Here is a 16,749-nt window from a genome sequence, read left to right as displayed (position 1 = left end):
GAATGTGAATTTTCCCCTCTTCTCCACCATTTCAAATGGTATATTTTATATATTTAGAGTCCCTGTTGTACAAGTAGCCTGTGTGACTGTCTGTATTTTCTAACTTTGACAGGTGTCTTTTGGCAGGTGAACATCTCATTTGTTGAAGACCCTGACAGCATGCAGGTGCAGTATGGTTTCCAAATTTGGGATGCTGCCACCTTCAGCACTTCCACAGAAAGACAACTGGAGTGGCTTACTTTACATAAATGAGTTAGTGGATGTTGTAGAGAGCATGTTGATCAACTGTTCCCCAGGTCAACAAAAGGTGGGGCAAGAAGTAATGGTCTTAATCTGCTGCAAGCTAGATTTAGGTTAGTTGTTGGAGGAAATAAATCTAGCTACAAAGATAAATAAATGCTGGAATTGACTCCCAGTAGAGTTTGCAGAATACCTGTTCTTGGAGGTTCTTAAAGATAGAGAAACTCCTGTTACAGATGATCAGGTTCTTTTTTATCTTGGCTCAGTGTTGGGGATGAACTAGGTGACATCTGGAATCCCTGCCTACCCTACCATTCTATGATTTTTAGACAGGCCTGAAACACTCCTCCCCTATGAGTTAAGGTTGAGAGCTTATGACAGGTCAGGTCAGACTGCCCACGCTGCTGTTGAATGGGGTGGTGGAGAAGAAAAGGAAACTTACAGTAAGCTTTTGAATAAAAAAAATGGTGTGATGGATGGAGCATAGGTGCTACTGCATGACCTTCTACCCCTTTTTCCCAGAACAAAGAGCTTTCTGAGGACAGGACAGTCCCCAAAAGCTAAGCTGGGCAGGCTTTCCCAAAACAAGCTATTGTGAGGAATCCCCCTGCCATGGCCCCCCATGCTTTATGAAAATTGGCTTATGGATGTGAATGTGCATAACTCAAAGATGATTTATGCAAAAAAGGTCACATAATGTATTGATTTTATAGTTACAGTCTGCTGCATCTCTATACGCTATGTTTGTACATGTATTATTCTTGCATGGGAAGTTTGAAATATGAAGTGTGGATCTCTTTACAATTCTAAATGTGCTAATGAGGGCTATTAGTGATGCTCTGGTACTTAATGACTCAGTACTCAAGCCAATGATTTGTGAATGATTGTGTTTCTCCTATAAGCCCAAACTGTGGTTGATCCTAGAAAGACATTTGACCATGCTTCCTGGTACTGGAATCCATCCTAAACCTGGTAATTTTCCATGGCAATGAAGGATGCCGAACAAAGGGCTCCTTCCCTGAGGTGTTTTGTGGAATACTGATGTTCCACATGATGTGAATAGGTGTTTCATGAAAAAATTTCAATGCTAGCAATATTTTTCCTTCTAAAATATTAAATAAGAAATTATGTGTGTATAAAAAATACTTAAGTATTTGAATAGTATTTAGACTGTAGGTATATTAATATTTGTAACACATTCGTAATAGTAGAGTTATGCAACTCGTGCCAAAACAGAGATGCAAAAACGCTCTTCCCATTAAAAAAACTGTCAACTGTTACTTATGTTTTATTTTCCAGTAGTTTTCTGTAACAAGAACAAATTTATAAGAACACAAAATTTAAAAATATTTTCCCCACGCCTAATTTGTTTTGCGTTTCTTTTTCATATTGGTTTTTAAGCTCTAAGGAAGGACGGTACTTTTTCAACAATATTGCCCTTTCTACATTTGTACAAAAGAACACCACTAACCATCCTTCTGGCTGCTATATGGATGTTTTGTTTTGGGTTTTTACTCGATTTTTATACTTAATTATAAGGTTGCTAGCCATCCTTCTATCAGAGGGATATCTGTTGTTCATACACATGGTTTCTCTTGTAATATTTCATTCTTTGTCCGATAAAAGACATATAAAAAACCTAACTCTTTTAAATCAACTTTTGAGCATTACATGAAGTGATTTTTTGGTATGAAGCACACACCCCTCCCCCAAGCAGCATGTATGTGTTTGGTCAATATATTCCAAGCCCAAAAATGTTCCATGGTGAAATTAGTTTGGGAAACTCTGATTTAAGCATTGCAAAGCCATCAGTCTTTTGTCTTCAGCTGGCCTTTTGAAACTACCTACCCCAACCTAAGAGGATACTTGTCAACAAAGACCTCTGAAAAGCTGCAGACCCAAGTCAGAGTGAAAATCAGCTCTGATTTAAAACTTTTTACCTGAGATAAGAACAGCTATTTAAGGTAAGAATTTGCATTTAAGAAGTCTCTTCTTGGATTACAACTAGCTAAGCATTGTTTCTTCATTTTAATTTTGTAACTTGCTTTGATCTGACTGCTTTCACCTCCAACCACCTAAATCAATTTTTATACTTAATAAAAACACTTCTGTTCATTAACAAGCTCAATGTAAGTTATGCAGTGGGAGTTTTCAATGATGAAGAGGATGGACCGCCTTATGAGTTTACTTTGTGTAAAACTTTTACACAAAGACAGATTTATTTGGGGTTTTGGTCCCTCTGGAAGGTTGGTTTTCTGGGTGCTGGGCCGTTACAGATGGAACCTCCCAGAGCTGAACTGGTTCAGCTTCTATGTTGCTCTGCAGAAGGGTAGTTACCCTTAGTCTGTACCATTTCTGGGAGAAACCAGAGCTTCTGGCCCAGCAATTCAAGGTGGTGGGGAGCCTCAGAGAACGAGAAGATGGGTGTCAGAGGCATGTTCAGCATACCAGGGGAGACCCGCCAGGAGATTTGTGATTCAACCTGTCACACTCCTTACAGAGCAAAGTGTGCGTGCAGGGTGGTGAACCCTATGCCACTCAAGTAAAATGCTGTATCATAAGCCGTGTCTACACATGCACACTACTTCGAAGTAGCGGCACTAACTTCGAAATAGCGCCCGTCACGGCTACACGTGTCAGGCGCTATTTCGAAGTTAACTTCGACGTTAGGCGGCGAGACGTCGAAGCCGCTAACCCCATGAGGGGATAGGAATAGCGCCCTACTTCGACGTTCAACATCGAAGTAGGGACCGTGTAGTCATTGCGCGTCCCGCAACGTCGAAATTGCAGGCTCCTCCATGGTGGCCATCAGCTGAGGGGTTGAGAGACGCTCTCTCCAGCCCCTCAGCTCAATGGTGGCCGCATGGAGCGGCCCCTTAAAGGTCCCCTTCCCCTCCTTTCCTGTGCAGGAAGCTGAGGGAACGTGCAGGCAGTAGCTCAGACACGCGGCCAGCCTGCACATCCCTCAGCAGCCACAGGAGGCACAGGACCTTTAATGGCCGCCCGGCAGCCCCCCCAGCGCCCCCAGGGGACCCCCCCAAGGGGAGCCAGGGCAGCCAGCCCAGCCAGGCTGGCAGCCAGGCCGGCAAGCGGCAGCGGGGCCCCTCCTGGACGGAGGCCGAGCTGCGGGACCTGCTGGGGCTCTGGAGCGAGGAGGAGGTGCTCCAGGTAATGGGTAGCAAGAGGCGGAACGTGGATGCGTTCGCTCGGCTGGCCAAGGGTCACCCTGCCCGCACTCCTGATCACGTCAGGAGTAAGGTGAAGGAGCTGCGGCAGGGTTACGCCCGGGCCCGCGATGCGGCCAGCCGATCTGGGGCCGCCCCCGTCACTTGCCCCTTTTATAGGGAGCTCAGGGACATCCTGGGCCCCCAGCACACCTCCTCCCGTCCAGCCGCCCTTGATACTTCGGCCGACGAGCCCCAGCAGGCCCTGCAGCCGGAGTCCGCCCCGGAGGTAAGCCCCGCACCCCGGGGGCCCCCCCCCAGAGCCCACCCCCGGGCCATCGTGGCAGGAGGAGGAGGAGGAGGAGAAGGGGGGCTCCTCCTCTGCAGAATCCGGGCTGCAGATCCTCCTCCTGCCATCCCAGAGCAGCAGCCAGGCCTCCGCCCCCCCGGGGATCTCCGGACTGTGGGAGTGGACCGACAGGTATGTACCCCCCTCTGGTGTACACCCCTGGGCTTGAGGGGCGGGGGTAATAGATATGTGTCCAGGGCCCCCCACATGCTCACATGGCCATGGCCCCAAAGACAGCAGGGCCATGTCCCCCACAGCAGTGCATCAGCCCCTGCCCCCCCACACCTCGCACGACAGTGCCATGCCCCATCCCCGGGGCAGGGGGGAGTGGAACCTCGAGGGGCCCCCGGGAGGAGGGGGTGGGACACCCCGCAGCAGCAGCAGCAGCAGCAGCAGCAGCAGCATGTGATGGAGTGGGGGGAGTGCAAAAGGGAGACTCAGGCTAGATATGAGCAACAAGAGCCGAAGAGCTCCCAGGGGCAAAGGATGATCCTGGGGCTACAGCTGGCAGGTGACACCTCTGCCCTGAACAAAGAGGAGGGAGGAGCCGAGCTGGCTTTGAACCGGGGTGGGGGGGCGGGGCGGGGGCCGCAGGTAGAGGCTAGGGGAAGGGAGAGCTGGAAGGCAGCCAGCCTGAGGAGGGGGAAAGCTGCATCCCAGAGGGGCACCCCTTGGGGTCTTCTCCCCAGGATAGGTTGAAAGGACTGTCTCTTCTGACAGCTGGTGCTGTCACTCCTGGGAGAAACTGGGCATCTGTGGCCTAAGAAACCTCTCCTGCTGTCAGACCCTGCGGGGTGAAGTGAGAGTCGCTCCCACCAGGGGACGGGGTGCAGGGCAGGGGGACCCCTGAACCCCATCCATCACAGCAGCATCTCCCGGGGACGGGGATGGGGAACCTGCAGCACAGGGCTGGGGGGACAAAGGCCACGGCTCGGGGCCCACACTAACGCCTGTCTCCATTCTTCTTCCCCCCCTCCTCTCATGTGTCCCGCACCTGCACCATCGGAAGGACCGGAAGAGAGCGCCGGCGAGGCATCAGTGGTCCCGGAGACCCCTCCGGGGCCATCGCTCCAGGCAAGCCCCTTGGCCGAGGACCGACCCGCCCCACAGCGGGCTAGACGGCGGACCCCGCGCCACCACCAGCCGACGGCGACAGACCCCCAGCTGCTGGCCATCCACCATCGGCAGCTGGAGGTCGTGGAGCAGCACCTGCAGGTGGAGCAACGCCACCTGCACCTGCAGGAGCGGGCGCTGGCCTGGCGCCAAGAGGCATGGGGGGCCTACATGGACACTTTCAACCGCCTGGTGGACTACCTGGCCCCCCATGCTGTGCCGGCCGCTGCAGCTGCTCCGCACGTCGCCATCCCGTCCGCCGTCGCCCCGCCACCCACCACTGAGGGCCGGAGCGCCGAGGGACCCCTGGAGCCAGCTGAGACTCGCCGGGCATATCTTCCGGTCCGCCCCGGCCACCCACGCCCAGTGCCGGACTTTAGGGGCGAGGGGCCCGGGACGTGGCCCCCCCCTTGTATATAGTTGTGACATTAATTTGTGTCCCCCCGTTTGCCCCATCCCCCCCATGTAAATAGTTCTCCCCTTTATCATCCCTGGTTTTCTTTTTATTAGTGAACAAACTTTTTTATTACTATTGTTTTATTTGTACACATTACTTTTGTTCCACACATGTTGTATATAGTTTGTTCTTGTTTTATTTACAGTTAAAAAAAAAAGTTCTAAAAGAAAAAGCAGTTTAAGTTCAGCCACAAGTGCGTGCTGTCATTTGTCCAGGAAAAGTGGGAGGGGGGTGCGGTTGGGTGCTCCATGGTGTGTGCGTTGGGGCAGGGAGTGTTGTGGAGGAAGGGGTGGGCAGTGGGGGGCCTGGCAGAGTTCACCCCGCAACCTCATCATCGAAGTGGGCCCGCAGGGCCTCCTGGACCCGGGTCCCTTCGGGGTCCACCTGCCGACTGGGGGCAGCGGGTGGCTGCACGTCGGCCCTGCCGTCCTCCACAGCCCAGCCCTGGAAAAAGGCCTCCCCCTTGCTCTCCACCAAATTGTGCAGGGCACAGCAGGCACCCACAATCAGGGGGATGTTGTTGGGGCCCGCATCCAGGCAGGTCAGGAGACATCTCCAGCGTCCTTTCAGGCGGCCAAATGAGCGCTCCACCACCTGGCACGCGTGGTTCAGGCGTTCGTTGAAGCGCTCCTGGCTAGCGGAGAGATGGCCCATGTATGGGGGCATGAGCCAGGGCCGGAGGGGGTATGCCGCATCTGCAACGACGCAGAGGGGCATGGTGGTGTCCCCCACAGGAATCTCCCACTGGGGGATGTAGGTCCCCGCCTCCAGCCGGCGGCACAGGCCCGAGTTCCGGAAAACCCGGGCGTTGTGGGTGCTGCCAGGCCAGCCCACATAAATGTCCTGTAAATGGCCCCGGCTGTCCACCAAGGCCTGGAGGACCACAGAATGGTAGCCCTTGCGATTGATGTAGCGTCCTCCACTGTGGTGCAGGGCGCGGATGGGGATGTGAGTCCCATCCAGAGCCCCGAAGCAATTGGGGAAGCCCAGGGTGGCAAAGGCCGTGATGGTGGCATCTGGGTCCCCCAGCCTCACGAGCCTGTGCAGGAGCATGGCATTGATGGCACGTACAACCTGCAGGGAAAGCACATGGGACAGCACCAATGAGGGGTGAGCAGGGTGTGCGTGGCCCTGCCCTGCCCTCCCCTCCCCTTCCCTGCCCTGCCCTCCTCTGCCCTGCCCTCCCCCGCCCTCCCCTCCCCTCCCCTTCCCTGCCCTCCTCTGCCTGGGCACCCCTCCCCTGCCCTGCCCTCCCCCCGTGGGTTCTCTTACCTCCATGAGGACAGCCCCGACGGTGGCCTTGCCGACACCAAACTGCTGTCCCACGGATCGGTAGCTGTCTGGAGTGGCCAGCTTCCAGACAGCAATGCCGACCCGTTTCTCCACAGGGAGGGCACGCCGCATGGCAGTGTCCTGGTGCCTGAGTGCGGGGGTGAGCCACTGGCACAGCTCCATAAATGTCTGCCGGCTCATCCTGAAGTTCCTGAGCCAGCGGTCGTCGTCCCACTCCTGAAGCACCAGCCGCTCCCACCAGTCGGTGCTGGTGGGGTAGCTCCACAGCCGCCGGCGTGTGAGGCCGGGGGGGGCGGGGTGCTGCAGGGTTGGGGGTTGAGCCCTGCTGCCCTGGGGGCAGCTCCTCCTCCGGTTTAGCAAGGAGGTGCTCAGCTGCCTCCCGCATGGCATGGCTCAGGGCAAGCCCTGCTCCTGCCGGGAGGGCTGGGTGGACCTCTGGCTGCTGCTGCTGCTGGGGGTCCATGCCTGCGTTGCCCGGGGTCTGTGTGCCTATGGCTCCTCAGACCGCGTGCTGTGCAGGCTGAGTGTGTCTGGGAGGGGCCCTTTAAGGGAGCGGCTAGCTGTTGCCCCGGAAGCGCTAGTCCGCCCTGTGACCCTGGCTGCAGCTGTGCCTGGCATCCCTATTTCGATGTGTGCTACTTTGGCGTGTAGACGTTCCCTCACAGCGCCTATTTCGATGTGGTGCTGCGCAACGTCGAAGTTGAACATCGATGTTGCCAGCCCTGGAGGACGTGTAGACGTTATTCATCGAAATAGCCTATTTCGATGTTGCTACATCAAAATAAGCTATTTCGATGTAGGCTTCATGTGTAGACGTAGCCATAGTGAGCTAGTATAACAGAATGGAAATCATAGAATCACAGAATCATAAAATGCTAGGACTGGAAGGGACCTTGATAGGTCATCGTGTCCAGCCCCCTGCCCTACTCTCATGCCTTTTCTCACCTGCCCATCTGCAATGCAAAGGCCTTGTCTACACTAGGGTAGTTGAAAAAGAATTCTTACCAGCACTACCAGCTATTCAGCTACCATGGCCCTAAGTGAGCCCTAATGTAGACAAAGCTTCATTGGTTTCCAGCATTTTCACTACCCTGTCACGTTGTAATTGAAGTGATGCATAGTATGGTAGTGGCAGCCAGCTAATCTTTCATTGCCCTAGTGCTCCATAGCCGCGTCTACACGAGTCGACTACTTCAAAGTAGCCGTGCCAACTTCGAAATAGCCCCCGCCACGTCAGACTGAAGAAGTGGGTCTGTCCCACGAAAGCTCACCTAATAAACTATTCTGCTCGTCTTTAAAGTGCTACTTGACTACTTTTTGTTTTGATAGTGTATAGACTAGCACGGCTTCCTCTGTTACTATTGGTTGCTTCAGAATGTCAACCCATTCTCCTAGCCTGTGAGGACCTCTAGTGGAGAACGTAAATTTGCTGAGAGTTTTTCTCTCTCTAGGTAATGTATTTATGGAATTTTGGTACAGGAGGAAACTAAAGTGTCGATAGGAAAAGCAGAGGATCTTTATTTTTAAAAGAATACCTAACGTTCATTACCATTGAAACTCAGTTGGTTTAAAAAGTCACCATAAAGATGGGGTTTCGTGGTTTCTTGTTGCTTCATATTATTCATTATTAACTATTAACTGACGGTATTCCCTCAGAAATCCTCAAATGTGCCCACGGTACCCTAGTTTCAGAGCTGCATGGAATACTTTGCCAATGCTGGAGAGAAGGCAGCATACCGCAAGATATGAAGAATGCTAACATCGTTACTGTCTACAAGAACAAGGGTGACAAAAGCGATTGTAACAACTATTGCAGCATCTCCCTTCTCAGTACCGTGGGGAAGCTATTTGCATGTGTTGCTCTGAAGAGGCTCAATGTTCTTGCGGAGAGAGTCTACCCTGAGTCTCAGTGTGGGTTCAGAGCTGAACGGTCCACCATAGACATGGTTTTCTCTGTTAGGCAACTACAAGAAAAGTGCAGGGAGCAGAACAAACCTCCGTATATTGCCTTCATTGACCTGACCAAGGCATTTGACCTCGTCAGCAGAAAAGGTCTGTTCGCAATTCTGGCTAAGATCGGCTGTCCCCCAACTCTGCTCAGCATTATTAGGGCCTTCCATGAAGGCATGAAGGGGACGGTCGTATATGATGGATCCACATCCAAACCCTTTGAGATTCTCAGTGGAGTGAAGCACGGGTGTGTGCTGGCTCCAACGCTGTTCGGCATCTTCTTTGCAGTTTTGCTCAAATATGCCTTCAGAACCGGTACAGAGGGCATCTCTCTCCGCACGAGAACAGACAGCAACCTCTTCAAACTGTCGAGGCTTAGAGCGAAGACCAGGGTGCTTATGAAGCGTTTAAGGGAGTTCCTTTTTGCTGACGATGCAGCTATTGCTGCTCACACTCAGCAGGAACTGCAGTCACTCATAACTTGCTTTGCGGATGCATGTATGGAATTTGGCCTCACAATCAGCTTAAAGAAGACCCAGGTGGTGAGCCAAAACGCGGGTAACGAGCCATCTATCATCATGCTAGACTATGAACTGGAAGTCATCCATGAGTTCGTGTACCTAGGCTCGACAATCTCAGACAACTTGTCACTTGATAGCGAGATCAACAAGCGCATTGGAAAAGCCGCCACAACGTTCTCCAGGCTGACGAAGAGAGTATGGGCTAACAATAAGCTCATTGTACACACCAAAGTGCAGGGCTACACAGCCTGTGTTTTGAGCACACTGCTGTACGCCAGTGAAACATGGACTTTGCGTTCAAAACAAGAGCAGCGGCTCAACACATTCCACATGCGCTGCCTTAGGGGCATACTCGGTATCTCATGGCAGGACAAGGTCCCCAATAGCGCAGTGCTTGAGAGGGCAGGCACCGCCTCCACGTTCACCCTTCTCAAATAGAGGCGTATCCGCTGACTGGGCCATGTCTCACGCATGACAGATGGCCAAATACCGAAGGACCTCCTCTTCGGCGAACTGGCATCTGGAAAGAGGCCGAAAGGGCGACCTAAATTGCGCTACAAGGACACGTGCAAGCATGACCTCAGCGCTCTCTCTGTCAGTGTGAACACCTGGCATTTGCTCGCCTCAGACAGGCATGCCTGGAAACAGGGAGTGAAGGAAGCTCTTGTCATGTATGAAACTACCTTGGTGAAGGAAGTGGAAGACAGGAGAGCCCTCAGGAAGATCCGTGCCCGTGATACCAGAGCAACATCTGCCTACTGCTGCTCACAGTGCGGAAAGGACTGCCACTCCCGGATTGGATTGCACAGCCACAGAAGACGCTGGTCAAATCAGTCCAACTGGGGCGCAAACCCATGATCCCTCAGGATCGAAGGATGCCTACTACTACAACTATTTTATGTGTTAATCTCTAAGTGCTGCACCTGTAAATTCAATCTGAGATGTAGCAATCAGGCTGGGTGCTTTTATTCATTGTCACCTGCAGTCAAGCTTCTGCTGGCTAGATTACGTGTGCGTACAACTAAATCTTCCAGCGCCCTCATTGACTTCTGTTTAACTGACTTCAGTGGCTTTGCACTGATTGCATTGTAGAAGACATTTCTTCTGAGGATGTACAAGAAGGAATTGGAATAGAAACATCTCTCTTTTGGCTCGACAATACCTAAAAAATCAGTAACACTAAAAACTTAAATTGGGTACCGCCTATATCTAACCTTAATTGTTTCCATCTTCTGAGTTGCTATCTATAGAGGTTGGCAAAATTTTCAGATTTGCAGATTTGGTGATACCAAAATGTTTCAATCTCCTCAAACTGTTTTGGCAAGGAAGGGAGGGTTTTAAAAAAGAGAGGGTAAATAAATTGTTTTAATTTTTAATTTCAAAGCAGCTTTGTTTCAAAACTAATTTTATTTAAAAATGTTTTTAAATGGTCACAATCAAAATTAAACACTCTGACTTGGTCAAAACAATGTATTTTCATTCAAACTGAACCACATTTTTGTCTCTTTAACCCATCAAAATTTCAAACAAAAAAGAAAGAAGAAGAAAAACTTTATAGTTCAATCCCAAACCAGAATTATCAGGGAACTGCAAACTTGTGCACTTCTACCTATTTGGCCTCCACTAACAGTATATGCACTGCAGGCAAGCTCTGATGCATTCATCCTGATGCAGCTGCTGCTGAGGAAGTGTTACCCCCATTTTATAGATTTTTATGGAATCAGGCATAGAGAAATTAAATGACTTGCCCAAACAGAGAATTAAACCCAATCTCCCATTTCACAGTTTGGTGGCCTAACCACTGGGCAGTCCCTCCTCTTGCAACAGCCATGATAAGAATGCCTTCTGATTTAGGGAGTATCCATATTTCCTCCAATTTATTCTCCTTCTCCAAAGATCGCCTTCTCACAAACAGTGGTGGTAAATTTCACTGAAATCTTGCAAGATTTCCTGGTTGCAAATCCACAAGAAAGCTTTCACTTAACTGTATGCTGAGGCACTTGAGATGGTGTAATGTCCCCTTGTTTTCTGGGGCAGCCATTGTGCAATCTATTTTTCTCTTCAGTGTTCTCCCTCTCTGTATCATGTGATTTCCATTCTTTTCCTGTTTTGCTTCCTCCTCGCCTGGCATTTTTCATCCTTACCAACTGATAAATATATATATTGTCTTACCTGTAAAACTAATAGAAAAGGGAGACATTTATTTTTATATTTGTTGTATTCCCTCCTCTTCCCTCAGACTGGCTGTGAAGCCAAGAGTTATTGTGCGTGTCTATATTAAGCAGAAAAGAAGATTCCTGTTCAGACCCTTTGCACATAAACGAATTTCATTCTGAATGCTTTGATTCCATCTTCTTTTGGTGGCACACTGCACCTAGATTTTCCTGACAACTTATTGTGATTTGCTTAGGGAAAATAAAAATTTGGTTCGTGGTTTGAAGATGGGCATGTGTAGGTGAGAATCAATGTTTATCTCTGATTTTCAGGTCAAGTGTATTCTGTTTTCAATTTAAAAAAAAATTCTGCCAACTGTGCAAGCACAGCTAGAGTTCTGAGTGTCAGCTTGGATTTTTTCTTCTCCCCTATCATCAGTAGTAATAAAGGTTCTGTAGCTGACATTCTACCCTCAGATATACTTGGGTAATTCTGTTTGTTTTTAATCATATGCTGTTTCCAGCGATACCTCTGCAACATCTTTTACCTTCTGAAAGTTTCAGCAGGGGTGACTGATTGGAATTTGATAAACAATTTTTTGCAGACAATGCACAAAAAGGAGTGGAACCTTTCTCATGGCCGTATGTGAGCCTGCAATACTCATTATCATCATTGCCCTTTACGCCTACTGGCATATAAGGCAGCAACAAAGGTCCTCCACTTCTATCTGTCACTGGCCAGCCTCTCAATAGTGCCCCAGGTACGATTCATGCTCTACATTTCTACTTCAACCGTCTGGCACCATGTTGTTCTGAGCTGTCTTTATTTCCGCTTCCCTTCAGGGGTCCAGTGCACAGCAGTCTTTATGATGGAGCTTCCATCTTACTTGAGCATATGCCCAATCCATCTGCAGTGTCTTTTCATAACAATGGTGGCCATGTCATCTTGCTTGCAATCATGCAAGCAGGTCCTGATTTGAAACCTGATTTGAAACTATCTGCAGCACTAATGGGAGTAAAGCAAAGTAATCCACTTGCTAAGATCTCCGGGTATTATGCTGTATACACAGACAATATCTTTTGCATAAGATGGTACCACTTTTACACAATGGCTATGTCTACACTACATTCCCCTTTCAAAAGGGGAATGCAAATGAGGGAGATCGAAAATGCAAATAAAATGCTGATTTACAAATCTCATGCTTCATTTGCATAACCTCACAGAATCACATTTTCAGAAGAGACTTTTTTGAAAGCAGAAAGAGCCATGTAGATAGGGTTCCTTTGAAAATAAATCCCATTTTCACTTCAAACTGTAAACCAAGTTGTTTCAGGAAGAAGGGTTCTTTCAAAAACGGCATTTCGAAGGAACCCCATCTAGACGGCTGTTTTTCCTTTCAAAAAAGTCTCTTCCAAAAACACGACTGCATGAGATTATGCAAATGAAGCACAAGATTTGTAAGTCAGCACTTTATTTGCATTTTCGATCTCTCTCCTTTGCATTCCCCTTTTGGAAGGGGAATGTAGTGTAGATGTAGCCAATCACTTCTCTGAATAGAATTTCCTTTAAATATTTCTTTCTCACATCCCAAAATACGGATGTTAATACATTCTCAAGTCAGAGAGAATTGTATTTTTAGGATGAGAAAAGCAGTATGTTGTTATCCAGAGCAGGCTGAAGTTTTTCATTCAAAACTATTTTCATCAAACAATATTATTGTCCAAACATTCCAAAGTTTTTTGTGAAACTTTTCAAAATTTTTCTTTTCCCAGGCTACGTCTACACTAGCACACTACATCGAAGTAGCCCATTTCGAAGTAAAGACATCGAAATAGGCTACTTCGACGCGTGTCGTCTACACATCCTCAAGGGCTGGTGCCGTCGAAATTCAGCATCAAAGTAGTGACAGCGAACATCGAAAGGAGCCGCCCCAGAAGGAAATGTGGAGCGTCCACACACACAAGTGCTCCCCATCGAAATAAGGGGCCAGCAAAGCCCCAAGCCGCTTCCTTAAAAGGCCCCTCCCAGACACACTTGCCCTGCACAGAACGAGATCCACAGAGCCGACAACCAGTTGCAGACCCTGTGCATGCAGCATGGACCCCCAGCTGCAGCAACAGAAGCCAGAAGCCCTGAGCTAAGGGCTGCCGCACGCAGTGACCATAGAGCCCCACAGGGGCTGGACAGAGCATCCCTCAACCCCTCAGCTGATGGCCGCCATGGAGGACTCCGCTATTTCGAAGTAGCGGGATGTGGATTGTCTACACATGCCCTACTTCGACGTTGAATGTTGAAGTAGGGCTCTAGTCCCATCTTCAGATGGGAATAGCAATTTCGACGTCTCACCACCTAACGTCGATTTCAACATCGAAATAGTACATGACGTGTGTAGACGCAACGCATGCTATTTCGATGTTGTGCCGGCTACTTCAAAGTAGCTGGCTAGTGTAGACGCGCCCCCAGTGACTTATTTTTACTAAATGAAACGTTCAATGGTTGGGTTTTTTAATCAAAACAGAGTTCAGTAAAATGATAAATTTCAATAGCCACTTTCATTAAGTATTTCAACAAATTTGACTTCAAGCTCTCATATTTATAGGTGATAGTAAAACTTGTTATAAACATGGAGGACCTTGGATGGAAAGTGCTACTAATAATAATCCATTGGTGGGAGGTATTTCAGCTTGTAGTAGGACTACATTTCCCAAGATGCATTACAGCCAGCTTCTTCTGTGAGCCGGCCCGCTTAACTGGTGCACTCTCTCCAGGGACTGACAGCCAGTACTGAGTGAGAAGCGGGTAACATGGGACAGAAACACTGGGTCAGGACCACCAAATGCCAGCTGCTAGTGACCAGCCTCTTTGTCATGGTAACAACCAGATGGGGGAACCTCTACAGAACTTAGGATAAGTAAACTGACCACCTTAAAGTTTTTCTTAAAAAGGAATGGTAAAAGTTGTTTCATTTCACTTTTATCACAGAGAAAGTCTAGAGTGGAAGAAGCAAGCTGTATGAATTACTGCATTCTGAACTGTTATCACTGCTCCACAGCATTGCCTTCTGTCACCGATAAGCTACTGGAGTCTCAAGCTGTCACTGTAATGCAACTATTTCACAATTCTGGGCTAGCCTTTAAGTCAGAAATTTGTTGCAGCCATCAGACATTGCAGTTTTAAGATGGGGACAGGAATGTCTTCTCATGCTTCTTTCATTTAAAAAAAAAGATTGCACTTTGCATTAGGAACATTTCTTGAGGTGCGGTTGGTTCAAAATTTGTTGGATAAGCTAGAGTAGATTTGTAGTCTGACAAAAGTCAGTCTCCTGATACAAACGTTGGGTGGAATGTAATTTTTGGAATCTTCTGAGTCCACATGGCAAACCAGAAGTTATATTATAGTTGTGGTTGAGTGGCTGTGTAGAAGCAAATGTGATGAAATTTGATGAATTCTCCCATGGAGTTCTGGGAAAACTGCACCCTTTATTAAGAGAGAGAGAGAGAGAGAGAGAGAGAGAGCTTATTTGCATGGAACAAGTTGTTTGAAAAGACCAGGGAGAAACAGTTTAGGAAAAATGTCGTTGAAAAAATATAAATTCAAAATTTAGCGAACCAGATCTAATTGCAATACATTGTTCTCCTTTCACCTAGGGACTCTCATTGTGCTTGTGAAGTCTGTGACTCTGACAATATTCACAGTAGAATTTCACTCAAACCTGTTGAAGGGGAGACTTGCTTAGGTCAAGTGTACCTTATTCACATTTCGTGCATATGGATACAAACAGTAACATGCACTGATTATGAGGTATTGAAAATTTGTTAAGATTGAAATTTCTGCTGGAAATCTGAGCTTATTGGAGCTGAACCCAACGCTGTACTGTGTATGTATAACTGGTTCTCTGTTGTATGTTACCTAAAAAATCATAATTTTTTTTTTAAGTTCTATTGTACTGAAATCAAAGGAAATTGTTAGGATGTATGTGTGGCACCTGAGTGGCACCAATGGTTGTGAGACACCTCACTGCTACCTACCAGTAGCATGAAATAACCTGTCTGTGCCTGCTGTAGCTTAGCTCCCACAGCTTCTATCAACACAACCAGCTTCTATCAACACAACCACTGCCTTCCAGGCCTCTGCAGGCCTTATTGTCTCTTTGCAGGGTAATGACTATTACATTCTGAACCGGGAGTCCTTGGCATATTCCTGCAGTGTCCGACCCTGAATGCTCACAGATATACCAGCTCTGCTAGCTCAGCAGGACAGTGTACACGTTAGCTCGTCTGATTCAGTTGTGGATCAACTCTTACATAACATCACAGCTACAGCACTGAGACAGACAGACAGCGGAAACCGTTGCAGGTTTATTATCAACACTTCAGATTAAAAAGATATTGAATAAGGGTGATAATGGAAACAGAAATGGTTACATGTAAAACAAAACAAAATCCCCCCACACTTCTGAGAGTCTAAATTTAGCAGATTAAACCTTGTCTTAAGTAGTTTATCACTTAAAGCAGTCTCCTAGCATCTCCAAGCAATGTGGCTTGGAGCCCTCTTTCATGAATGCAAGGTGTAATTGCCATTTGGCTTCTCCTTACATTCCGCTCCCCCCGCCACCTCCCAATCCACTGTTTCATTCCCCAGAGCAAGGATGACACCCTATGGTTCAGTTTAGTCTCCCGTGTCTTGCCCTGTTGTTGACCTCCCATGCCCCTGTCAATACCATATATAAATGGGCCTTCTATTGTGTTGGCTTACAATGCTTAGCCTACATGACTACCAGGGAGACAAGTCAATCAGTACTCTTTGTCTGACCCAGAACCAGTGTTCCCTATATTCTGAGGGTTGGGGTGGCCAACAGGAGAGACTCAGGTGCACCCAGCTGACTAGCAGAGCTCCCACAGCCGCCTATCGTAGGTAGCATGGGAGGCACCTATTGGCAGTACACATCCACACATGCTTTGGTGCACATAACAAAATTTATTCCACCCATGGATGGAACAAATTAGCGGGAAAACTGCCCAGAATGCTTTTTTTTTTTTTTTTGGCAGTGTTGTAGTAGGCATGTTAGTTCCAGGATAGTATACAATGTGATCTCTTATGGGACCAGCTACTGTTGTTTATGTCTATCAGCTCTGCTTTGAACACAGGCTTTAAAACATATTTTCTATCTGTATATACAAACCTTGTCTCCTGTATACATCTCACAGTGGTTGAGGATAAGTATGACATAAGCTGTTACAGGTTGAACTTCTCTAGCCTGGCGCTCTCTCGGCTGGTAATAGCCATAATCCAGCACGATTTTAGTTAACTAGATGATCACTTAGCATGGGCGTAGCCAAGTTTCCCATGGTCCCAGAAAATTTGTTTCCAGTTACCAGTCCTGGCTTTCAGTGTTCTGTGATGTTATTTATCTGTGATTTAGCCCGTAATGCCCAGCAAGAAGTGGAAGCGTTGGTAGTGATGCTAGACAATATTGACCTCCCATGGTCTGGCAAATTTTCTCTTTTG

At 48.2% G+C, this 16,749-nt stretch overlaps 1 protein-coding gene across 1 annotated transcript in view; it reads left to right on the top strand.

The window, feature by feature from the left end:
* The first annotated feature begins 14,045 nt into the window (after positions 1-14,045).
* The window catches only part of TSPAN32 (tetraspanin 32), a 62,890-nt gene continuing 60,186 nt past the window's right edge, over positions 14,046-16,749 (top strand). Inside the window, exon 1 of the mRNA XM_074995979.1 lies at positions 14,046-14,111. Within this exon, the coding sequence (XP_074852080.1) occupies positions 14,046-14,111 (66 nt within the window). The remainder of the gene's footprint in view (positions 14,112-16,749) is intronic.

Source organism: Carettochelys insculpta, chromosome 6, assembly GCF_033958435.1.
Source record: "Carettochelys insculpta isolate YL-2023 chromosome 6, ASM3395843v1, whole genome shotgun sequence".
NCBI lineage: Eukaryota > Metazoa > Chordata > Testudines > Carettochelyidae > Carettochelys > Carettochelys insculpta.
This window is presented reverse-complemented; position numbering and strand designations above follow the sequence as displayed.